The sequence below is a fragment of the Onychomys torridus genome, chromosome 18, assembly GCF_903995425.1.
Source record: "Onychomys torridus chromosome 18, mOncTor1.1, whole genome shotgun sequence".
In the NCBI taxonomy this organism is placed as follows: domain Eukaryota; kingdom Metazoa; phylum Chordata; class Mammalia; order Rodentia; family Cricetidae; genus Onychomys; species Onychomys torridus.
Window position 1 is genome coordinate 52,776,445 of NC_050460.1, and position 25,558 is coordinate 52,802,002.

Consider the following 25,558-nt stretch of genomic DNA (forward strand, 5'->3'; position numbering starts at 1 on the left):
AGGATTGCAGAAAAGAGGACAGCAGAAACGAGAATTCTGGTCCATGATTTAGCTGGAAGATCTGTCCCTGCTCAGGCTGCTGGACTGCAGATGCTCTTGGCCTCCTGCCTCTCCTCTTGGTACACATTTATCATTACACTGGTGGTTTAATGCTAACTGTAATGTATGCTAAGTTGATAGCCAACAATACTTTAATCTTACAAAAAGGACCCCATTTTCCACACCTTGCCAAATCTGAATCATCTGTATCCATTTCTCAGAAAGTTCGTTTCCTTTCCATAAAATAGGGCCAGAAATAAACTGCATCAGCCAGAACTTTCAACGTTTTTTTCTTCCCCCTGAAAATACATTTTTGAGTGACATTATCACAGAAGGATCAGAACTTAGTTAAATGTGGTAACTATTTATTTTATAGCCATCATTCTGAACTTGGCAATTATATGATTCAAAATATAATAAAGGTATCACAATAGCTGAGAACTCATGTTGCAAAAGCTCATTAAAAATAATCTTTGCTGAGGCTGCCATGGTTATTCAGGAAGTAGTATTTGTGTGTTCCTAACCCCAAGCTAATAAAGAGCCAGGGGCAGTGTCTTCCCGGCAGGCCTGCATTCCTGGGCCAACGACCTTCAGTATCGGCAAAGCAAGCTTTACTGCAAAGAATGTGGTGATTTTGGAGACTGTTTTGATTTGGTTTGTGTTTTTGTTTTTTGCATTGTTTTGTTCTTTTGAGACAAAGTCTGACTTGTAGTCCAAGTTAGCCTAAGGCTCACTCTCTCTCTATATATATATACATATATAATCCCAAATTAGCCTGCAACTCAAGCAATCCTGCTGCCTTAACCAACCAAGTGTGCAGGTACAGAGATGAGCTACCACAACAGCATCCACAACTGTTTCCAGTTCTTAAGCCTTTTCTGTGGAAACAGTGTGGGGGACAGATGACTGGCTGACATTTCTAGATCCAAATCCTCCACTAATCTTTTAACTTCCCCAGTGAAGAGCCAGACACCGTTACTAGCTCACATGAAATTACTGGATGAAGTTTAACCTATTTTCTGAAAGAAAAAATAAAGCAGAAGGGGCCTCCCTGCCCCTCACCCTGCCTCTGCAAAGGCATCCATTGGTTCTTTGGCCAAAGATATCTTTCCACAGAGCCCCCTTTAGACACTAAGTGCCTGGGGATGTGGGTCTGGAAGACACTATAACCCTATCTAAATCCTACCTAGAATCTCACCCACAAGGCCCTCCTTTCCCTCCTTACACTCAACATACCAACTACACCTCTACAGAAGGCACTTGCTGAAAATCAAAATCCTATTCAACACATGGTTCTCAAAGTAAGATCATACCCAGCATCTCCCCATTTACGCATTCCTGACACACGCATGGTGCTCACACACCCCTTCTCTTGAGCATGATGCCCAAGGACAGGAGCCACATGGGATCCCCTTTTCCTTCCACAGTCATGGCTCCCGAGGAAGGCAGCAGTGTCTGTGAGTGGTGTCCTTAGTTCAACTCTGAGGCCGCCATTTCTCTCTCATTTCAATGCCTCCTGCTAAGGGCCTTGTCCCTCAGACTCAAGCTCTTTGGAAGCCAAATTTGCCTCTTCTTTGGTGTTTCCAAGAGACCCATCAGACAGGAAGGATTTTGGATTCCCAGCTCTCAAGGGGTCAGGTCATATTGTCAGATGAAAAGGATGACACACAGAGGTGCTCAAACATGGAAAAACACGTCTGTGCTCCCACTGAGCCCCGAGAGACACAGCTGCCTCAAGTTTGCTTTTCCTTCTCTCTCTCTCTCTCTCTCTCTCTCTCTCTCTCTCTCTCTCTCTCAAGAGCTGGATGGAGCTATGAAAAACTCAGCATCTGCAGAGTTGGGGAGCAAGCCACCACATGCCCCCCCCAACAGCACCCACCACCAAAGGACATCTACTGACACAGACGCCAAGCTCCCAAAGCTTTGTGCTCTCTTATTCAAGAGGGAGAGTAAGGTTCCCCAGGAATTCCAGAGTAACTAGGCTCATGGGAATGCAGTTTTTCATCTTCTTCCAAAACAGCAACTGATGGAAAACTCAAGGAAGAAAGCCAAAAGGAAAGACAGGGCCTCTACACTGCACCTGCCCACAGCTTCATCTCCTGCTCATTCTCTGCATGTTACCATGTTGACAACAAACAGCAGAAACCGTGGGTGATGACGGTCACCTATGGTGACAAAAGTCCTCAATCAATGTGAAGGAAACGAAGACATGCCCATAAGTTTCTAGACCGTTCTCATTTCACCAGGAAAAAAAACTTAAGGTTGGCAAAACAATGAAAAGGAAACATGGCCAGATCCATTTCCCCATCGCTAAAATAACCAAGACCACTATTTTTCAGGAAAGAATTTACATCCAAATAATTTTTTTTAAACTGCAAAAGAACCAGTATAAAAAAAGCCACAACGACTATTTGACATCAGACAGTAACATCCCAGATATTCAATCATTTAATTCAAGGGTCAAGTTACTTGGAGAAGCATAAAGTAATAAAACGTTCCCTTGAACCATTACTAAGGAAAGCAGAATGTTTACATACTCTACTGACTTCTCTGTGTGTTGGTCACATTCTCTCTCTCTCTCTCTCTGTCTCTCTCTCTTTGTCTCTGTCTCTCTCTGTGTCTCACACACACACACACACACACACACACACACACACACGAGAGAGAGAGAGAGAGAGAGAGAGAGAGAAACAGTATTAATGGGAGCTGGGGATATCACACAGCAATTAAGAACACTTGCTGCTGTTCACCTCTAGCAGTTCCCAGTACCCATGGCCAGCAACTCACAATGTCTTCTAACTCTAGCTCCAGGGAATCTAATGCCCTCTTCTGGATTCTGTAGGCACTGCACTCAACATGCACATTCCCATACACAGACACACACAGCTACATTTAAAAACACAAAAAAAAAAACACACACACACACATTTAAACATAAAGACTCAGAGTTTTTGCAAAGGTACCTTCATAACCAACAGTCAGCTGAACATACTTTGAAGTCATGAGACAAAACTAGAAGTGGGTGGTCACCCAGCATGTACAGGATAATGGCCAGTGGAGGACACAACGAGAATTTTATCATCTCTACCATCCTTCCAACGAGAATTTTATCATCTCTACCATCCTTCCAACTAAAAACTAATGTTGTCCCATCTCAGACAATTAATTGACCGTTTCATTCTGGGGTACAGGGGACCAGGCTTTTGCTTAAGCAATTTTCCCCCCTAGAAGTCCACACTCTCCAACTTTCCAGTTTCAAAATGCCAAAAACAATCTTTCTGCCTTAAGGGCAGGAGACTGGGGGGGGGGGGGGTATCTCTTTCAAGTTAGTCATACCATTAGCTCTTGCAGCAAGGCACAGTTTATTGGTCAACTTCCAAAGAAACATCCAACATGTGATTGCAAACATACAAAAATCCTCCTTCATTTAAAATATGTGATGTACGCTTTGGGGGTGGTTCTGTGTACACCCCAGTGCAGGGGGCGTCCTGGTGTTCCCATCAGAGGGCACAAAGATGCCCAGCGGACTTCAACCATCAGGAGACAAGTACCTAACAGCCTTCAGCTTCCGTGAGTTGCATGGGGAATACGTCACGGCACCCATCCCCACCTTATACACTGTTCTTGGTCCTGCCAAGAATAGTCTGATTGGGGTCATTTTCACAAGAGCAAAGAAAGATGAAAAGGAAACAGGACAGACAATGAGTAATCCACGGACAACTGCCCCCCCCCCAAAAAAAAAACCACAAGGAAAAAAAACAACCTGGAAGATCATTTCCATGTGTTGAGATGAACGTTGCTATTAGGCATGGAAAAGAACTAGTGGGAATGCTGATAAGCTGAACCACTCCCTCCTCTGTAAAGAATAGACAGAGCCAAAGAACAGGGGATAGAATTGCTAGGGAACTTGGTAAAACAAGCGCTCTCTCTCTCTCTCTCTCTCTCTCTCTCTCTCTCTCTCACTCACTCACACACACACACACACACACACACACACACACACACACACACACCACAAATGCAACTAATGCAAATGGTTTAATCTATAGCCCAGTCAAACTAGAAAATACTGAAAATCACTTTCATATACATGTGTAAAAAGACAAAGATTCCATATCCCCTATCGCTAGGAGTCTGCATCTGGGTCACCCTCACCGAGTCCTGAAAGTTTTCATTGCTCTAGGCTTCTAGGTCATCCCAGAGTTGTCCCCAGATTCAAGATGTCTCCCCATCCACCCCCAACCCGATCACTCCTGTTCCCATCCCTACACCCTTCCGGCCCCTCCCTACACCCAATGGCAATGTCCATTCTATAACTGACCATCTCCTGGAACCAGGCAAGACTTCCAGTGGAGGGACTGGGACACTAACCCAGCCACAAACCCTTGGACCTACAACGTCTTGCCTACAAGATGTGCTGGGGTAAAAATGGCACAGAAAATGTGGGAATGGTAATCTAATGACTGGCCCAGCTGGAGACACACACCCTGAGAAGGAGCTCACCCCTGAGGGCCAGGACCCAGAGGCAGGATACCCCAGAGACCCAGGATAGAACCAAGCATCTCTCTCTCTCTCTCTCACACACACACACACTCACACAGTCAATGATATAATTCCTAATCACACTCTGCTATCCTCATCGATTGGTGCCTAGCCCAGCTGTCATCAGAGAGACTTCATCCAGCAACTGATGGAAACATATGCAGAGACCCACAGCCAAACATTAGGCAGAGCTCTAGGAATCCTGCAGAAGAGGGGGAGGAAGTACTGTAGGAGGCAATGCACCATAAGAAAACCCACAGAACCAACTAACCTGGGCTCATAGGGGCTCACAGAGACTGAACGGGCAGCCAAGGAGCCTGCATGGGACCAACCTAGGCCCTCTGCATATATCTTCCCATTGTGTAACCTGGTCTTCTTGTGAGATACCTAAGAGTGAGTTCAGGGACTGTCTCTGACTGTATTGCCTGCTCTAGGGACCTAGTCCTCCTACCAGACTGCCTCATCCAGTCTTCATAGAAGGGGAGGTGCCTAGTCTCACTGCAACATGATAGACCATGGCTGGCTGATACCCACGAAGTCCCATTCGTATCTGAAGAGAAACAAAGGAGGAGGAGTGGAGGTGAGGAAGGAGGGAGAGAGGAGACAAGGGAGGGGAAACTTTGGTTGGGATGTAAAAAAAAAATAAATTAAATTTTTTTTCAAAAGACAAAGATTTTCATCTACAGTTCTCTTTCAACATAATGAATGGGATCACCGGTTAATTGTTCTCCTTTTTCACACTGATTACATTTTCATTCTAGATAATTTAGAAATGACTTACAATGACAGCAGAAAAAAAAAAAAGAACAGGCAGTTGAAACCTGTCAATCAAACTGAGCATACAGATCTAATAAACAGCATTTATTATTTCAGTCAATTTCTCTGTGACAGTAAGCATTTTCTACAAAACCATTTCCTCCCTTTAAAGGTGAAGAGGTTTAAGTTTATCCCCCCAAGAATGCTATACACTGAATCCCTAACCCCCAGGATCCTATTTAGAAACAGAATCACTGCCGATGTATTCAGTTAATATGTGATGGGGGGGGGGGGGGCTCCTAATCTCCTATGAAGAGTGTGCTGGTTAGTTTTATATCAACCTGACACAAGATAAGAGTCATATGAGAGACCGCAACATCAGGTAAGAAACGACCTCCATAACACAGGCTGTAGACAAGGCACTATTCTCTTAGTGGTTGATGTGGGAGGGTCCAACCCACTGAAGGTGGCATCACACCTGTGGGCTGGTGGATGCTCTAAGAAAGTAGGCTAAGCAAAACAACAACAAAAACAAAAACAAAACAACAACACAACAACAAAAAAAACAGTAAGCACAGAAACTGGCACCGGGATAATGGAGAATTGCTGTGACAGACCTGGCCATGTTTCGGGGTGGATTGTAGAAGGACTTTGGAGCTTTGGTCTAGAAAAGCCATTGAGTGTTCAATGCTTGGTGAGCTGTTCTGTAGGAGCATGAAGACAGGAGTGTTGAGAGAACTCCAGATGACGGAGGCCTGGCTTGTGAAGCTGCCAAGGAAGCAAGGGCTGTTTGATAGCTTAAATTAAGAACACGTGGTTCTGGTCAGCTGGGGCTGAAGAAATCAGCTGTGATTAACAAGAAGCGACCAGCATCACTGAGGTGAGACCTTCTAGGATGTGTTTCCTCAGGGTCAGCACACAGAAGCCGTGTTGTGTGACCAAGGCTGTATGTACCTAGTGCTGGCAACTGAACTCTGTCATGTCGAAGAGTCTCCCAGGTGGTACTGGTTTTGAAGGCATGAAGAGGTCATGGGGAGCAGCTGAGGCTTGGCACTGTGAGAGGCTGGAAGAGGCCATTGGTGAAGGTGCAGCCTCAATGGCAGTGGAAGCCCCAGGACGGAAGGGATCAGAGAGAGAAACTGAAGCTTTTCTTCAGTGGAAGGGTAGAGTCCCTAAGGAGAGCCCAGGAGAGAATATTAGAAAAGATCCAGCTCCCAGCACTTTGGAGAGCCCAGTTCCGAGGAACTATGGCTAGGGACAGCAGCAGCAATGGAGTGGAGCCAGCCTGAGCCTATGAGATAAGCTGTGTGGACTGTGGCAAAGCTTCTGGAAGAGCCCAGAAGATTCTGACTGAATCCCAGACATTGGACTCTTGAGTTATTTATACTGTTTATCTGAACTAAGGTTTCTATTGCTGTGAAGAGACACCATGACCATGGCAACTCTAACAAATGAAAAACATTTAACTGAGGTGGTGGCTTACATTTTCAGAGGTTCTGTCCATTTTCATCATGGTAGGGAGTGTGACAGCCTGCAGGCAGACATGGTACTGACTACATCTTCATCAGAAGGCAACAGGAAGTTGACTGTCTCAATGGGCACGGCTTGAGCATATGAGAGACCTCAAGCCCACCTCTACCGTGACATACTTCCTCCAAGAAAAACACACCTATTCCAAAAAAGGCTACACCTCCTAACAGTGACACCCCCTATGAGTTTATGGGGGCCAATTACAGTCAAACTACCACACTGTTGGAGTTAGATTTTGCTTTGATTTGAATGTGACTGTGCCCTGGTGCTTCCCCCTTGGAAGAAAAAAAAGACAGGCCAGTAAGCAACACCCCTCCATGGCCTCTGCATCAGCTCCTGCCTCCAGGTTCCTGCTCTGTGTTGAGTTCCTGTTTCAATGTCATCGATGATGAACTGTGATGGAGAAATGTCAACAAAACAAACCCTCTAGCCTGCAAGTTGCTTTAGGTTATGATGTCTCATCCCAGCAACAGCAACCCCAAGACAAATGACTTCTTTAGGAAAGGAGAAAGTGTAGACACGGATAGACAGAAAGCACAAGGCCCTGTGAAGACGCAGCAGAAACCGGACAGTACTGAGATGAGCAATGATACACCTCAGTCAATGAGAAGACTGGCATGGAACGGACCCTCCCACCATGGTCCTCAAATGCACTCAGTCTGGACCTGACCTCGCACAGCTAGACATGAGAGCTGAGAGAAAGCACACTCTTCATGGGGCTGGGGGCTCCATGTGTGTGTGCTTCAGCAGCACGGGGGCAGGAAGAGTATGCCACGTGAAGGCTCTGCACGGGACCCCCACACCTTCCTAACTGTTTGGCTTTGGATGGGCAGTCCTCATAGAATCAGTCTTCTTGTTCTCCAAAATCCCCCAGCCTTTCCTTCTCCCTCTTCTCCCTAGTGACAGTGGTGTGTTTACCTCCCTGCCCAGGCCTGGGCTCAAGGCCACAGCTGGCCTGTCCTGGATGTACCCATCCACTCTCTCACAGCTCATGTATGGATGTGGTGGTGGCCAGATTCAAACAGGGACACGACTGTCCTGTGCCTTTAGGAGCAGCTCAGCCACACAGCAAGAGATGGGGTCTCTCTAACTATAAGATGGAAGAAAGTAACCAGGAAGCTGGGCCAGCATCCCTAGAATGTTACAGGCCAGCTGTGAGAAAGCTCACTGAGAGCCTGTTCTTTAAGCTGCTGTGTTGTTGAGTTTCCCTGATAGCAAATTAGTCTTCTACCCCAGCAGAGCATCAGGGACATCATTCATTTCAAAACCATGCATGGTATGGACAAATAAATGGCACAGAGCCGAGAGATGGCTCATTTGGTAAAGCTGATCTCTCCAACCCATGCTTTAAAAAAGAAAAGGGGAAAAAAAAAAAAAGCAGGCATGGTGGTGTACATTTGCCATCCTGGCACCAGAGAGGCAGAGACAAGTCAGACCATGAGGCTCACTAGCTAAACTGTCTAACCTACTCTGTGACTTCCAGGCCAAGTAGGAAAGGCTGCCCCAGAGAATAAGGAAGACTAGTATGTTGATCTCTGGTCTCCACAGGCACATCCACAAATATCAATACGCGCACATACACACACACACACACACACACACACACACACACACACACACACACACACGTGCATCCACAGACAGAGAGAGAAAGAGAGATAACCAAATAAATCTTTGGTAGAAGCAGTAACTCAACTTCTATAGGAGAAGTTCAAGGTTCAGGAAGACAGTAACCATGATACCTTCAAAGAGAAGACATTTGACAATTTTGCTGTTAAATTCTGCTTTAAACTCTGTGGGATTCTGAGATTCACTCTTCTGATACATTCCATCTTTCTAATTCGAAAACGTTAAAAGAGTAATTCAGGATACTACTCTGAAAGATGATCACATTAATATGACTTTCAAAAAGATTTCCACGACACCTAAGACAAAGCTGCCCAAAAGTCTCTCATCCCTTCCTTAGGAGGCATCACCATAGAGGAGAAAAAAAACCCTCCAGACTTGGGAAATGTCTGAAAAATCACTAGAGGGATTGAACCTCAACCTGGGAAACAGTGGGGCTTTAACTTACGTTTCCCACACACATACCCATGAAGGACATCCCAAATGGTTAGAATAGAGAAAACGTCCCTTCAAAGACACACGTTCAATACTGGGTGTTCTTGCTCACACCTGTCACCCCCGCCCTGATGCTGACACAGGAGAACTGCCTTGAGTTTGAGACCAGCCTGGGCTACAGAGTTAAGACCCTCTCAAATGAGCAGATGCTACTGAGCATGGATGTGTCACTACTAGAGTGTGGGTGGTGAGGTGACAGGTCTCCCTTGCCTCATTCCACAGTAGAGGAAGCATGGTTCCATTCCTTTCTGGTTCAAACACTGACATGTTCTTTTCTGTAACCTCAGACATTTGCCTTTTAAGTTGGTTTTCCAGCGAAAGCTTTCGAAGAACACCAGTCCCTCCCATGACAAACCTGTAGACCCTGTCCACCTGAAGGTAAGAGCAGCTTCTGCACTTCCAAGTCAGAGCTCAAGGAGCACATATGTTCCTGGATTTGGACATATGTTTCCATTTACACTGCTGTCATATATACGCATCCTCAAAGGGTGATAAATATTAGCAAATCTTTTAAGAATGAAAGTCCTGTAGGACAGTGTGGGCTGTATTCTAATTTGGCTTTTAATGTGTCTGAATCACAGGCATGTCTAAAAGCTCTTCCCAGCTCTCTCTGAGATAAAGAAGAGTGATGAGGTAAGAAGCCCACCCCACTCCCACAGCCCCATCCCCTACCCCCACATCCCCTTGTGCCCCAGAGAGCTCCTGACTGGACTATTGCTGTCAGCTAGAGGCAGATCTGTGAGCACAATACTAGGCTTCTCTGGTCTCTCCTAGTCAGCTGGTCACAGCTCACTACTCAGGAACCGAACATAATCTGGACATAACCGGTGTCCCTATAGTAACAACCAGGGCTTCAGTAGCTTACAAGGCCCTGCTCTGGAGGTCCAAAGCAGGGGTAGAGGACCAATGACTTTGTCCCTACTCTTTGGCCAGTACATCATCATTAGATATTTAAAACTTAAACCCCTCTTTTTATGCATTTGTGTGTGTGTGTGCATGTATATGTGTGTTCATGTGCATGAATATACATGTGTATGCATATGGGAGCCAAAGTACAACCTTACCTGTCATCCCCATCTAGCTCCTTTGAGACAGCATCTCTCCCTGGCCTGGAGCTCATCAATGAGCCTATACTGACTGGCCAGGGAGCCCCAGGGATCTGTGTAGCTCTGCTTCCCGGGATCTGGCATGACAAGAGCCCACCACCATGGTTGGCTTTTTTGTACTTGGGTTCTGGGGATCAAACTCTGCTCTTCAAGATCCCCTTGCAAGTGCTGTATTGACTGAGCCACCCCTTACCCCAGCCCAAAACTTCAACTCCATTTAGAAAGCTCTCCCTGGTGAAGGAATGCTCTCTATCACATGGGATCATGAACCTCACCTAATACAAGGCACCCTAAATGTTTGAGTACAGAGACTGTCCACAGTTGGGTTTCTTTGCCTAGAAGGCCCTTGCAAACCCACTCCTGCTGTGAATCCATGTGAGCATGTCACCAGGTGCCACACGGTCCTCAAAGGAGGCGGCACACTTGTCTGGTTGGTTTTGGTCTCTCCAGCATGGCAGCCTAAGGCAGGTAAATAAACACTTTCAAAATGAAGAAACGATTTGAGTCCCAGATGTGAGGAGGTCTGTGTTTAAAACCCTTGGATGGAAAACACAGATGAATGATGAATTTGACACCCCACCCCTACCCCGCCACCATAAGTAGACTGCACCAAAGTCTACCAAAGACAAGAGAATAAAGACTTCCTGATGGCTTCTCTCCAGTATTGCTTAACGTCATGAACAGCCCCAGCTTCTCCTGCCATGGCTGCCTCTCCAGACATGCTCTCTGAATCAAACACAAAAGGGTGTGTGTGCAATAAAACAAGGAGAAAGGGGAAGAAAATGGTGGACTCCAGTCCATCTTTTCAAAAGGAAAGGCATCCTCGCCATATGAAAGACTTCCCGAGAAAGGGAACTCAGATTTATCAGCCAACGTTCCTAATTTCTCATCATATTTTCAACTGAACCTGACCATACTTCCCCTTGCTATGTGTGTGACTGGCCCAGCTGGCCTCACTGAAGGTCAGAACATTCAGGGACAGCAGAGACAGAATGGACAGGATGGCTGACCAACTCAAGAGATAGATCCCTTGTACTGGTTACAGACCCTACCCCAAGTTCTGCTCACCAGAAAGATGGACAGCCTTTCTGGACACCTACCCACATCTAGGCTAGACATGACTTGGGTGGGAAAAACCGAAGCATGCCAAAGCAAATGGACAGGACAGGTCTGTATTGATCTGGGTATGAGAAATCAGCCCGTCATCTTGGGTGGAGCTGCGGACACAAGGCTATTTTTCATATATCCCGAAACCAGAAAAAAGTAAAATGTCACTCACCTTTTGAAAAAAGTCTTCCCCGCTTCTGCCTTTTCCTTCAGCTGCAGCTGTAAACAAATAAGAAAAAAAAATGTGTACATTTAAAATACTGTCTTCATTTCAGTGTATATATTCAAAACCCTCAAGTACCAGGGCCATGAACACAAAGATAAAAACAGCACTACACTGGCCTCATCTGGGATACAAAACTAATGAAGCATGAGATACAAAATCTCATCAATTCCACGGCTTTGGATTAAGTGAGGACCCACACGTCTCTGTCTCCACACTGAGATGAAAGTGGCCCTGCCCTTCCACAGTAACACCACGGCAAGAATGACCTCAGTGATGAAAGACATTATGCTCCCCACACTTCCCATCTGTAATGGATCCCAGGCATCTGGGCACATCTAGCATAGCCCATTTCTATGAGCTGGTTAAGTTTTATGCTCATGCTAACTGCAGTTTGCAGGCAGGAAAAAATGTCAAGACTATACTGGATCTTTGGCTAGAACTAACTGAATGCAGAGACTTGGAAAGTTTGAGTTATCTTTAAGTCCTATTAATTCACTGATCATGTTTATGTCTTACCTAACATCCTTCCGATTATTGGGGTGACACCTTTGGTGATGTATTAACTTAGCCTCCACCAACCCCAACTGAAGAATGTCCTCAGATAGGGTCTGAGACTACAGCAGAGACTCCCCACTTTGATGTAACCCACCTACCAATACTTCCACCCAATGCCCTGGAAAAGGTACCTTGGTAACAGGTGTTTTGTTCTGTAAACTAAAAGAACTTCATAAACCATTTTCTTGTAGGAACATGTTCCTTGGGGCAACCTGAATCCATGTTCCCAGGCTAAGTCACTCACCTTCGGCTTGAGAATAAACGTATTCTCTTTGAGGTGAGGGCTATGTTTCATGTCAATAGCTTACATGACTAAACGCTGTACTGGGACCTCAGACAATCTCTCCTCACTACTTTAGCCCCCTCCCCCATTCACTCCACAAGGGGAAACGAAGCAACATAAGACCAAGCAATGATGGCAGAGGCGAAGGCCAGCAGCCAACTTCCTGTGAGATGAAGGGATGGTTGCAGCTAGAACACAGTGCCCTATACACTACGTGGAAGATGGAGAGGGAGTTACAGCTAGAGCCCCGGCCCATCTATAGGCAGCCAACAAAGAGGAAGCCCAGGACCCCACCTGTCCTGAAACATCCGGTGACGTGTAGACATTTCAACCAGCGGCGTGTGGTGGTGAGTGAAGAACTTGAGGTGGTAAAGGGACCAAGCGAACAGCACACAGTTGTCACCATCCCAAGCTGAATCTTTCCAATGGAGATTCAAGGATGGAGCAGTAGTGGACCAGACAGGTGAAGTCTCAGAAGCAGGAATACCAGCTCCTCAATGTTAAAGCCTAGCAGATATGGTGACCCAAACACCTGCTCTGTGTAGCCTGTTTGTATGTGTTTGTGCACTAATGTGCATATGTGTATATGCACACACACACACACACACACACACACACACACACACACACATGTTCATTTTACCATTCATGCACATGTGTAAAGTGCATATGGATATGTATGTGTGTATTCAGGCATTAGTATTTGTGTATGAGGGTATGTGTGTATATATGTGGATGTGTGTACAGATGTATACATATGCACATGTGTGTCTACGTTTATGTGCATGTGGAAGAATGTGTGTGTTCACATGTATGCACCCACATTACTTTGTCAAAATGACTAAAGGAGTAAGAAATGGGATGGATCTATCCCTTAAGAATGACACCTATCTCTGGGTGGTGGTGGCGCAAACCTTTAATCCCAGCACTCGGGAGGCAGAGGCAAGTGGATCTCTGTGAGTTCGAGGCCAGCCTGGTCTTCAGAGTGAGATCCAGAACAGGCACCAAAACTACACAGAGAAACCCTGTCTCAGAAAACAAAACAAACAAAACAAAACAAGAATGACACTTGTCATTACGTTTTGACAAGCACTGCTGTTACTCTGACAGGCAGAAAAAAACAACTGATAAAATTTAAATTCTTCTTGTATCAACTCAAATTTCACAACCACAGATGTGTAAGTGCTGATCTTCATCAACATGCTTTTATCAAAACAACAAAACAGAATGCATGTTTCTGGGATTTCCAAAGACAATCAGAGGGAAAAAAAAAATGAAAACACAAGCTAAGAAGAAATAAAAATATTCTATGTAGAGTGTGGTAGGGTTGAAATAATAGAAGAAAGAGGCCCATGTCCTAGTCTCTGGGACTTGGAACTGTGTGATCTTCAATAGCAAGAGGGAGCAACTGAGATAAGCAACCGGAGAGAGGAAGAGTGCCCTGGGTTATCCAAACAGGCCAAAGCCACCACATCCTTATGATGATGAAGCTGGGGGGGGGGGGGGGGGTCAGAAGGCAACATGACAGCGTGACAATAAAGAAGATGGGAAGAAACAAACACAGAGATCAGAAGAGAGACAGATCTGAAAGAGGATGTGGGAGCCACAAGAGAAAGAATATATGTGGCTTCCAGAATTGGAAGTCAAAGAAAGGCCAGATTCCTACAGCCTTTGGGGTCGATGCGGGGCTTGCTAACACCTTACCTTCAGCCCAGAGAGATCCACTGCAGACTTCTAGCCTCAGAACTGTGAGATGACAAATGTAAACTGTGCTGGGTCACTAGAATGGTGGACATTTGCCACATCAGCAACAGACACTAATCGTGGAAGCCAATCCCTTTCTACTCCCTTTCTGTACCAATCCCTCACAGTCAATGCAGTCCAGCAGACACTGCCACAGAGAAAGCCTCTGTGCTTTACTCTCTGGAGTAAACTGTCTCACTTGGAGAGATGTCAATACTAAAGCACTGAAAGAAGTAAAATCGAATTCCAAACAACTGGTCAACCCCAGCTGGAGGGTCTGAAGGGTTTCTTCCAGCAGGATAAAACCGACATGCACACCGAAGGACATAAACCGAACAGCAAATGTCTTGGAGACATTGCAGCTGAGCCAGCTCTTGAACAAAGTCCTTACTTTAGGTTAAAAATAGTTGAAGAGGGATGTGCTCACTGACACCTTCATGGAAATAAGCAAATACAGCAAGATTTGAAAGAAAACTTAGTGACATTCAAGAGTTCCCTTAGGGAAGAAATATTTAGCATCTCCAATATTTTCAAAAGTCCTTTGACTGGATGAACTCCTTCACCACAAGAATCTGCAAGTGTCAACTCCCTGATGCAAAGGCCTTCTACTATAGATGTTCCCTTTAGGATGCTACTCTAATCAGGACAATGCTGTGAAATAATCCTTCTGTACAATGTAAAAATTTGTTGCTTTCATTGTTAATGAAAAGATGACTGGCCGATAGCTAGGCAGAATTTTTAGGGCAGAGAGAATGTTGAGAAGAGGAAAGGCAAAGTCTGAGGAGTCATAAGCCAGATGCAGAGGAAGCAGGATATGTAGAAAATGAGGTAACAAGCCATGAGCCATGTGGTAGAACTTAGATTTAAAAAAAAAAATGAGTTAATTGAAGTTGTAAGAGCTAATTAGTAACAAGCCTAAGCTATCAGCCAACCATTTATAACTGACATTAAATCTTTGTGTAGTTATTTTGGAGCCAGCAATCCGACAAAAACTCTGTCTACAGGACAAGCTCACCATGTCAGAACCTCAGAGCATATTCAAAGAACAACAAGGAAATTTCTGTAATTAGAACCAAAATACAGTGAACTATGTTCTGGAACTGGGGAGGACCCTAAAATTTAACCAGAAACACATACTGTTAGCATGATTGGGGTTTGACAAGAAACAGCAGATTGGGGAGCCACAATAGATATTCACTGTCATCAAAGATCACTGCCCTTTTTGACTCTGAAAGCTTATATGGAATACCCCCACCCCAGTCTATAAGGCCATAGACAGATGAGTGAGCTGAAGGCACTACCAAGCCCTAGCTATGCCAACTCTTCCCCACATATCAATACCTAGCATAAAGTTTAGTCTATAAATTTAACATAGTAAGATTAACAATTAACAGGTCATCATAAAGTGAGCAACTAAAAATTATACTATAGTTAAATTTATTGGAGCAAATATGATCTGTCAATACCTTATGATTGTACTCAAACCTCTTGGGATGATGGGAACTGTCACAATACCTGTGTGAGATGATAAAGCTGGGTGAATGTTGTGGGCCTTGTCACACAGCTAATCAACATAATCTCTGTTAAACCACAAGTCTACCTGATAACCAAGATGGCAGTCACAAACAGGTGGGCAGTACATATGGTATGGACAGACCAGAACAAAAAGGGGATTATTCACATCCCAAGAAGGGTCATGCCACTTAGACTGGCATGCAATTCAAAATGTAAAACATTATCTGTTTCTAGAATAGCCCATGTAGTATTTCCAGATCACAGTTAATCAGAAATAGCTGAAACTACAGTAAGGGAAGACAACTGTACACGAAAACACAGATGAGCCTGCCTAGTTTTCCTTAAATTCTGATGTGTGAGTTTCCCAAGCTCTCTGGTTTGATTCCTGGTTGCACCACTGTCTCAGATGCCACCATGGGCTCATCTATGTCCAACACTCCTCAAGTATCCGTACTTCAGCCTGAGGGTGCTGGGTCTCCTTGGGGACTTTTACTGACTTTCAAAAACAAAACTATCAAGGCTGCAGATGTCAATCAAGAGAGGCCATGGCCTTCCTGTCTTCTTGTCCCTCAAACGTGAATCCTTCAGAGTTCAAACTGGGCTAGTCCTCCTCCAAATACAGCCTCTACCCTCAGCATGAAAACCCCAAATTCCTCCCAAGAAGTTACAGTTTGAAGGGAGAGGGGTGAGATCAACCTGGAATATTTTTCTCCATGTAAACTCAGACATTTGACATGCTGAGCCCATAGACCCGGGGAAGAACAGAGATGGTTACTCTCAGTCCACAAATATCTGGGTCCTGTGCCAAGGACAAGAAACAGCCATGTCCCGACCCCTTATTCAGCTTACACCCCTGACCATGTAAGAACCACAGCCACCCAACCACAGAGGCAAAACCAGAATCCTAATTCGGCTCTAGCAACAACCTTCCCAAAGACCTTTGCATACCCCCAATGCTGTCCAGATTCAAGTTTACAGCAGTTTGATTATTTCTCTTCTTGTAACAGAAGCTACGTCCTTCTGCTTTGTCCCCCCCAGGGGAGCAGGGCAGCTACTGCTGGCTGTGGTGAGGAAAGAGGACTTTGGGAGGACCACCAGAGAGCTGGATTCCAAGAGAAAAATAAGAAACACAATACTAGCTTGACCCAAAGCATTTCATTATGTTTGGATGGGGAGCCGCTGCCTATGAAATAAGCCGACCTATGTTCTCTGCTGTGGGGTTGCTCAACCACTGAAGTCTTGTTATAGTCTGTGGGGGAAACCACTCTCCCTTGGGTCTGCAATCTTACACACTAAGACTTCTTTGTCCCTTTCTCCCACAATAGCATGGGAAGTGCATCATAATTTAAGCTTGTATTGTATTTTTTTAAATCACTCTTTACAATCTCTTTATCACTCTTTACATCACTCTGGCATGATGCTCCAAGTTGAATTTTTAAAACCTTGGCTGATTCCTGGCCAACGAAAGTAGCTGCCTCTCTTCCCAACACACACCTCCAGGAATAAATTCCTTTGATACTACTGAAATATGACTGGCTGAATGTACAGATAATGAGTTTCGTGGTTTGAGCTGAACAATTCATTTTTATGTTTGTTAGAATTTCTCCAGGGCTCTGCCAATGTTTTATTTCATATTTTTACCTTGCAAGAAATATGGGATGGCAAATACCCTGCCAATAAAAGCGGCAGAAGTTGAGACAGGTGTAAACTATTACCAGAACTGCCCCCCAACTCCTGAGCGCTCCTGGGTAATTACTGAATTAAATGGGGTGGGATTCTGTTTTAAAGTCTTTGTAGGGCTCAAGAAAACTTCTGTTTAAATATCCTTTTTCTTTCCAACTGCTTTTCTTTCCTAGCATTTGATGCTTCATGGACCTAAGTCTAAAAGTGCAGGGATGAGGAATTTTAGATTTAAAACATAATCTGAAATAGCTTTTAACATTACCTAGACAAAATATGAGACCCAATGAAAGATTAAATTAAAAACAGTAATTGTGGGCCAGCAAGACAGCTCAGTAGGCAAAAGTGCTAGCCACCAAGTTTGATGGCCTGAGTTCGAGTCCTGGAACACACAAGGTAGAAGGAGAGAAAGGTCACAAACAAGCTGTCCTTTAACGTCTACAAGCACACCGTGGTATGCACCACAAAAACATACACACAAAAATATTTTTAAAGAATTGTAAAAAAATTTTTTCAAATATATACATTCCCTTTCCCCAACTCTCAAATGTGTGTGCAAGTGTGTGTTCGAGTATGGGCGAATGCATGCCATACCATGCATATGGAGTCAGAGGACAACCTCAGGGGCCAGTCACTTTGCTTGAGATAGGGTCTTTGTGATCTTTTGCCACTGAGTCTGCTGCACTAACTAGTCTGAGAGTTTCTAGAGATTCTTTGGCTTGCACATAGGTGCACTGAGATTAGAGATGTGCGCTACCATGCCCTGGTTTACACAGGTTCTGAGGATTTGAACTCAGGTCCTTTCACTGCACATCAAAGTACTTTCACTACTAAGCCAACTCCCCAGCCCTGTTTTTAAATCCATTGCATTGATTTTTTTCTGTTTTTGTTTTGTTTTGCTTTGATTTTTGAACACCACCTACTCTAGCATACATACAACTAAGTTGTCTTCTGGTTGCCAGGCAGACAAATGGTTGCTATACAAGAAGCACCATTCTTGTCTAGGCTGTTTATAAAACGTTCACCTGTGACATCACTTTAACTTAGGGACTGAAAAAGTAGAGTCATACATTATGTTTTGGACACTAGCCATTTCCAGAAAACTTCCTTGGGAGTTGGCCAGCTGTACTCAAAGAAGAATGAGGAGATGATGCAGCAAGGCTCGGATGTCGACCTGCATCTGCAGAAACATGCTATCTTGGTAATTCACACCTAGCACTGTGGACGGGTGGCAAAATTTTAGTAAAGTAGATATGAAGCCTATATTTAAAGTGTTTTCCAATGATTAATGTTGTATTTCATTTCAAACCTTAGCAAGAAAAAGCACCATCTGAATGCTGTAGAACTGGCCCCAGCAAGCAGGCAGAGTCTTTGCAGACATCTCCCCCAAAGCTTCCAGCCTGATTCTCAGAGCTTGCTGCAAGCAACTCAACCTCCCCTTCTGCCGAAGGAAACATTGTGTAAGCTTACTGAAACAACACAAAAGAAGAAGAAGAAGACAACACTTTCCTATGGCTAGTGGCTGGGTAAAGAATAGCTCTCTTTCTCTCTTTCTCTAAAACACTGGTTTATTTTTACAGCTAAGTTTCTATGGTCCTGGGACTGGAAAGAGGGTAAATAAGTGCAAGCTGACACTCTGGCAGAAGACCTGAGCTCAGCATCCACACTGGGTGGCTCCCGCCTTCCCTGTGACTCTAACTCTCAGGACTCTGACACCCTCTTCTGGCCCCACATGTACATATGCACATAGCCACACCCATATACACACATGTACACATAATGTAAAGTAATAAAAGCAAATCTTTTTAAAGTTTTTCTGTGGTCACAAATGCAATGAACTGGGCTACCATAACACAAAAGAGAAAGCACAGGGTACAGACTCAGTTTGAGTTCATCCTATAGATCCTCTCAGCCTTCCCTTCTAGGCTACCTCTGTTCCTTTGTGTCAGCCATCGATTTCCAGAAACAGGGACCCCCAGTGCCCACACCAGGATGGGGCTCAGGTAGGAGATGTCCCGCTCTTCCCTGTCCTCTACTAAGGTCTCTCTTACTCTTCCTCCTGTAGCAGCCTGCTTGCAGGAGCCCCTCCTTCAACCCCAACTCTATGCACTGGGGACTCCACCTCTTGATGTAGAGCACAGTCCCCCACTGGACATCTAAGCCTTACCTCCCCGCCCATCACCATTCCTTGGTGTTACACACTGGACCAAAGAATACATTCTACCAGGGGCACCTCCCTCCTCCTCAGCCATTACAGTTCCCTGGCATCCCGAGTGGACAACATCAACCAAAGAATGAAATAGCCACAACAAAGACAAGCCCAGATGTCTACACCAAGAAACACCTCAAACACCGTAACTCCAGATGCATGGATCCCAGTGCAAAAGACCACAAAAATACAAGAAACATCCCTACAGCTTAAATCCCATACTGACGCACACACAGTGATAGTTGGTGACTTGAATACCCGACTCTGTCCAGTAGACAGGTCACTGAGACAAAAACTAAACATAAAAATGTTGGAGTTACATGATATACATCAAATGAGATAACAGTGGATGGGAACTGACAGAGACCCATAACTCACCTAGGAGACATCTACAGAACATTCCATCCAAACACAAAAGAATATACTGTCTTTGGAATAGTTTTCATAGAACTTTCTCCAAAATTAATCACATAAAGCAAACCTCAACTGACACAAGAAAACTGAAATAACACCCTGCATCCTATCTGACCACCACAGATTAAAGCTGGATATCAAAAAAGCATGAACCAAAAATGCCTGAGAAACCCCTAAAGAAATATTCACCCTCCTTAGTCACCAGGGAAATGCAAATTAAAACTACTTTGAGATTTTATCTTCCATCAGTCAGAATGACCAAGATCAACAAAACAAATGGCAGCTGATGCTGGCGAGGATGTGGGACAAGAGGAAAACTCATCCATTGCTGGTGAGAATTCAAACTTGCACATCCCCTATGGAAAGCAATATGGTGGTTCCTCAGGAAGCTGGGAATAGATCTACCTGAAGACCCAGCTGTACACAACCCTTGGGCATGTACTCCAAGTTCTCTACATCCTACTATAGAGACACTTGCTCATCTGTGTTCAGTGCTGATTTACTCATAATAGCAAGAAATTGGAAACAACTTAGATGCCCACAAACTGATGAATGGATAATGAAAACATGGTACATTTACACAATGGACTATTATTCAGTTGTGAAGAAAAATTATATTATTAAATTTGCAGGTAAATGGCTGGAGCTAGAAAAGGCACCGAGTGAGGTGCCTAGACCCCCAAATACAAATACTGTATGTTTTCTCTTATATGTAGATGTTAGCTTTGGAGCTTTCAACATGTATGCTACAACCTGAATAACCACAGTGATTAGGTACATAGGGAGGGACAAAGGAGAGGAGAGGATCTCCTGAGGAATGGGATATAAAAATATGATATTATAGAGAGGCAAAGGGAAACTAGACTAGAAGAATTTACTAGAGGGGTATGGGAGGGAAATGGGTAGAGACAACTAACAGTAAAAGGCCAGTTGTAAAACCACATGGACACCTACTACAGTAGATGCTTCCTAAAATACAACCTTATATAAAATGAATCCAAATGGAGTCGCCAAATAATAGAGGAGACAATGTCCCAACTAGACATCTTATGCCTACAAGTAAAACTTCCATGGGTTGTATCTTGTTGAGTCATTGGCTACAGGGGCACCATGGAAACCTCCAACTAAAGCATGCTATTACCAAGGCTATTAGTTACTCTCCACAACATGCTGGTAAGGCCATATTGCTGAAGAGGACACATACTTATGTCTCTGAACAGGGAGAAGTCAAGCTGGTGTCTAACTACGAGCTTTACCACTATGGACTAGTATTCATGGTAGTAGAAATTAGTCTGTGCCCTGGGGGGGGGGGGGGCGTAAAACACCAATCCGGCTACAAAACCCGTGACCTACAACGGTGACTGGTCTGCAAGATCTGCTGGTGCACTGTGGCACAAATGTTATGGGAGTCACCAACCAGTTTGTACTCATACTTAAGGCTCACTCCACAAGAGGGAACCCAGAGCTGACACTGCTTAAATAGCCAAGAACATTAGACCAGACAGGTCATTGGCCTAGGGGAAAACCTACTACCATACTGCTAAAGTACTATAACATTAAAATAACCTCTGACGTCATATTGCTCTACCTGTAGATCAGTGCCTTGCTCAACCCACATCAGAAAAGACTGTAACAGTGGATGGGAATGAACAGAGACCCATAAACGAACAATGTACAGCGACTAAGAGACTTCAAAGCGCTCAGCCCTAAAGGGATGTTTTCATCAAACCCCTCCTGTCAAGGCTGAGGGAGCTATGCAGAAAAACGGGTAGAAAGATTGTGATACTGAGAGGTGACAGGTGACTCCAAAGAAACAGTGGCTTCCAGTCACAACAGGAGAAATGCACATACTAACTCACAGATACTGTGGCAGCATGCCCAAAAGTCTGCACGGCAAGACATGGACTCCCAACCCTAACCAAGAAGCGATCTCCAACTGACACCCACTTGCAAAGGGAAAATTTGGTTTCCTCTAATGAAGCCTCCCTGGGTCTACAAACCGCATTTCAGGGCAGGCCCAGTACCCAAAAATAGCTGGCTAACACAAAATGAACTCAGTGGTAATGGCTTTTTGCTTCATTTGTTTTGTTTTGGCATTTTTTTTCTTTTTTTCTTTTTAAGCTGAGGATCAAACTCAAGGCCTTGTGCTTGCTAGGCAAGCGCTCTACCACTGAGCTAAATCCCCAACTGCTGGGCATTTTTTTTTCTTATTGGTCTTTTGCTTATTTATATAAGTGTGTGTGTGTGTGTGTGTGTGTGTGTGTGTGTGTGTACAAAGATGTGTTTCTGTGTATACATATGTTAGCAAGCACAGCAAATAAGCACAAACCACAGCTGTCATCTGAGTGGCAGAAACACTGAGTCACTTCTTTGTATCTTTTAGAAAACCATTTCAATAGCGCACATTATTTTTTAGTTGAGAATAAATCAATTTCAAATCTACCTTCCTATTGAAGAGCAAAACAAGTTATTAGCACGTCTGGTTTCTAACTATCATTTCAGCATAGAAGGCAGCCTAGAAAACCTATGAGTCCAGAGACTAGTTGAGGAGGCAGGATAGAGAACACGTATCAGAGGAGCGCAGAGGGTGCCCAACAGCATTGTACCAGACCTGGATCCCAGACCGGCCGGTGCTTTCTAGACTGGCAGTTGCTCACATCTACAGAGGACAAAGGTTTTATGCATCCATGAGAAAAGCATGCATATCCTCCCTAGGCCCCAGTTTTGTGGGAAAGATAGTAAAACAGACAGCCCTTATGCAGAGAACTTCAGATATGCATTTGGAACACATTTGTTTCTAATTTGAAACAAGTTGCCTTGACCTATTAACAGGGTATTGCAAACCAGAAGAAATATCTTATACTTCATCCCATTAAACAGCCGTCCACATAAACTCTTAAATGGTTTTATGGCTGTAGGTTGGGCCAGACATTAAGGAAATGATCATCAATGCTACATGCTTTATTGAAACTGCTCTGATACTTCCTGGGATCCCCAACCAGACCAACAAGGCCCTCTTCAAAATGTCCCCAGGAGTTTAAGACAGCTAGAGCCTGGGTTTCATACTGTTGATTCCCACCATTTGGAAATGGTTTTTGTTTTAGCCCTGTGGAGCCTGGGGCTGTCCTTGCTACTTGAATCTTTCTAGTCCGTGTTGGATAACAGAAAAGTGACTTGTTATTCCCCAGAGCACTGCTGTACAATGAAAAGACAATGCTAACCTCCAATGCAATTCCAAGTTTTATAACCATATTAAGAAGGATAGAAATCAAAGGGGTAAAATCAGTTTCAGTAGTCTGTTTAATCGCTATAGAAAGGTCTTACCATTTCAACACATATTCAAACATTAATGAGACTTTCAGCTTTTGTTTTGCACTGTCTTTAAAGTCTACTGTTTGCTTGATTCGTGCTATGCTTTTGAACTCTCAGAATAAGTGTATCTCAAATGATCATAGCCACATGTAGCTAGTGACAGCTTCTGGAAGGTGCTGCAAGTTCACTGTGGGATGCTAAGTGTCTAGAAATCTGTGAAACTACACAAAGGCTATCTTTTAGCTTTTAATGAAAGAATTGTTTGAACTAGGCTGATGCTATACAAACACCCAGAGTTGTAAAACAATGTTAGCTGGGTTCAATGATGCTTTAAGAATGGCTCAAGTAAGAAAAAGAGAGTTTCAAAGTTAAACTTTGACATGACCCAAGTTGTGGTTGACCAGATGGACGGAAATTTCATTGATGTTTGTTAGCATCATCAGTCTATAAGGAAGTTGTCATCATCGATCCAATATGAATAAGTGTAAACTAACTCTCCTCTAGGAAGATTAGATGACTAGGAAAATTCATGTTAATCTGTTCACGTGCATACATTTATCGTGTGCTCAGATTTTTGTGAATATCTATTAGTTTACATTTATAGCAATAGATGTTTTCTGATCCCCAAATCCCATGGATAACAGAACTTTGGCCTGGAAGTGTGGTAGGGCCATCACTGTGACTGTCAACAGAATCAGGGTATCAGCAGGGCTTGCTTGATTGCCCAAAGAGATCTGATGTGTTCTTCATGTATTAAACAGTATGGTCAGCCACCTTACAAGAGACACAGTGATACTCACTGACTCAAGTGAATCAAGACTCTTCCAATGCCTTCCAGAGTCTTTGTCATTGCTCTTAATTTTGTTAAAATATCTGGTTGGAAATGCAAATTTTATGTATATGTGTGTAATGCCTATTATTGAAAATAAATTTCATACGATACATTCTGATCACAATGTCCACTCCCCCAAATCCTCCCAGATCATCTCCACTCTCCCCATACCCAGCTCCATGTCCTTTCTTTCTCTCTCTCTTCAACAACAAACAAGCCAACAAAAAGAACCAAGATAAAACTTGTAAAAAATTAAAATTTAAAAATAAAAACACAAATTAAGACCAAGAAACACACAGATCATAAAAACATGAAGTCAGAAAACAAAAGGCCAGTAAGACAAAATTGCCCAAACAAAGCCATATGAGATAGAAAGTCAACAACAATACCACTGAGTTCATTCTGTGTTGGCCATCTACTGCTGGGCATGGGGCCTGCCTTTATACACCCAGTGAGATGCCATTTGAGAAAATGAATTTTTCCTTTGTAAGCAGATGTCAGTTGGAGATAGCTTCTGGGTTAAAGGTGGGAGCTTGTGTCCACCTCCCCCTTCTGAGCACTGGGACCCTGTCCGGCTTCACTTGGAACTAGTGCAGGCCCTGTGTGCTGCCATGGCCTCTGAGTTCCTATGTGTGTTATATCTTGTTGTGTCTGGAAACCACTGTTTCAGATCTGAGGCTATTGTAGCCATTCTGATGTTTACCTATGCCCCTGCCCAAATTCTCATGGATTGACAACTGATTTCCTTTCTCTACATGCCCTTTGCTAGAGTAGCAAGAATAAAAGCCAAGCGGCAGTAGTCCACGCCTTTAATCCCAGCACTGGGGAGGCAGAGGCAGGCAGATCTCTGTGAGTTCGAGGCCAGCCTGGCCTACAGAGTGAGTTCCAGGACAGGCTCCAAAGCTACACAGAGAAACCCTGTCTCAACCCCGCCATCCCCCACCCAAAGAGTAAAGAAAAAGAAAAATACCAAAAGTGTGGGGGTGAGGAGGAGAGTGAGGCAAGAAGAGGGGGTAAGGAAGAGGAGGTATAACCAGGGAGAAAGAGGGGAGAGGAAAATGAAGGAGCGGCCTGGGTAAGAGGCAAAAGAGGAGAGCTGCTTTTTTCATTTACAATTAGTATTATCAGAAAGATGGAGAAAACGATGAATTCCTGCAAAAGCAATTTTTGGAAGCAGGACACTTTTAAATGTGAACATTTAAAGAACAAGAAAGAAATTCTGTACATTACAATGCAGAAAGAGCACAGGCCTGACTGTTTGGATTTCCCCCACTCCAAAAAGAGAAGAGGACATGCACAAAACAAAGAAAATTATTTTTTAAGTGTCAGTCCACTGCGTGTTTCTACGAAAAGAGGTAAAATATTAACTATTTCTAAAAGTCAGAAAGATATGCTAGAAATCCTCCAGAATGAAGTGGTATTCCCTGATGTAAGGCTAACTATATTTACAACTGAATGAGAAATACTCCAATAACGGCATCTGCTTCTGAAATTTCACAATGTCTGAAAGGGAAATGTCCTTAAAAGCTTTCAGAGAGACAAAAAAAAACGAGTCGCAGGCAATCAGAATGGAATCAGACTCCTTCAA

The 25,558-nt window shown here is 44.0% G+C and overlaps 1 protein-coding gene across 3 annotated transcripts in view; it reads right to left on the minus strand.

Annotated features, from left to right (window-relative positions):
• Positions 1-25,558, minus strand: part of Bicc1 (BicC family RNA binding protein 1) — a 230,824-nt gene that overhangs the window by 140,102 nt on the left and 65,164 nt on the right. For all 3 annotated transcript variants that reach the window (XM_036168174.1, XM_036168173.1, XM_036168175.1), the window contains exon 2: positions 11,374-11,420. In XM_036168174.1, the coding sequence (XP_036024067.1) occupies positions 11,374-11,420 (47 nt within the window). The remainder of the gene's footprint in view (positions 1-11,373; positions 11,421-25,558) is intronic.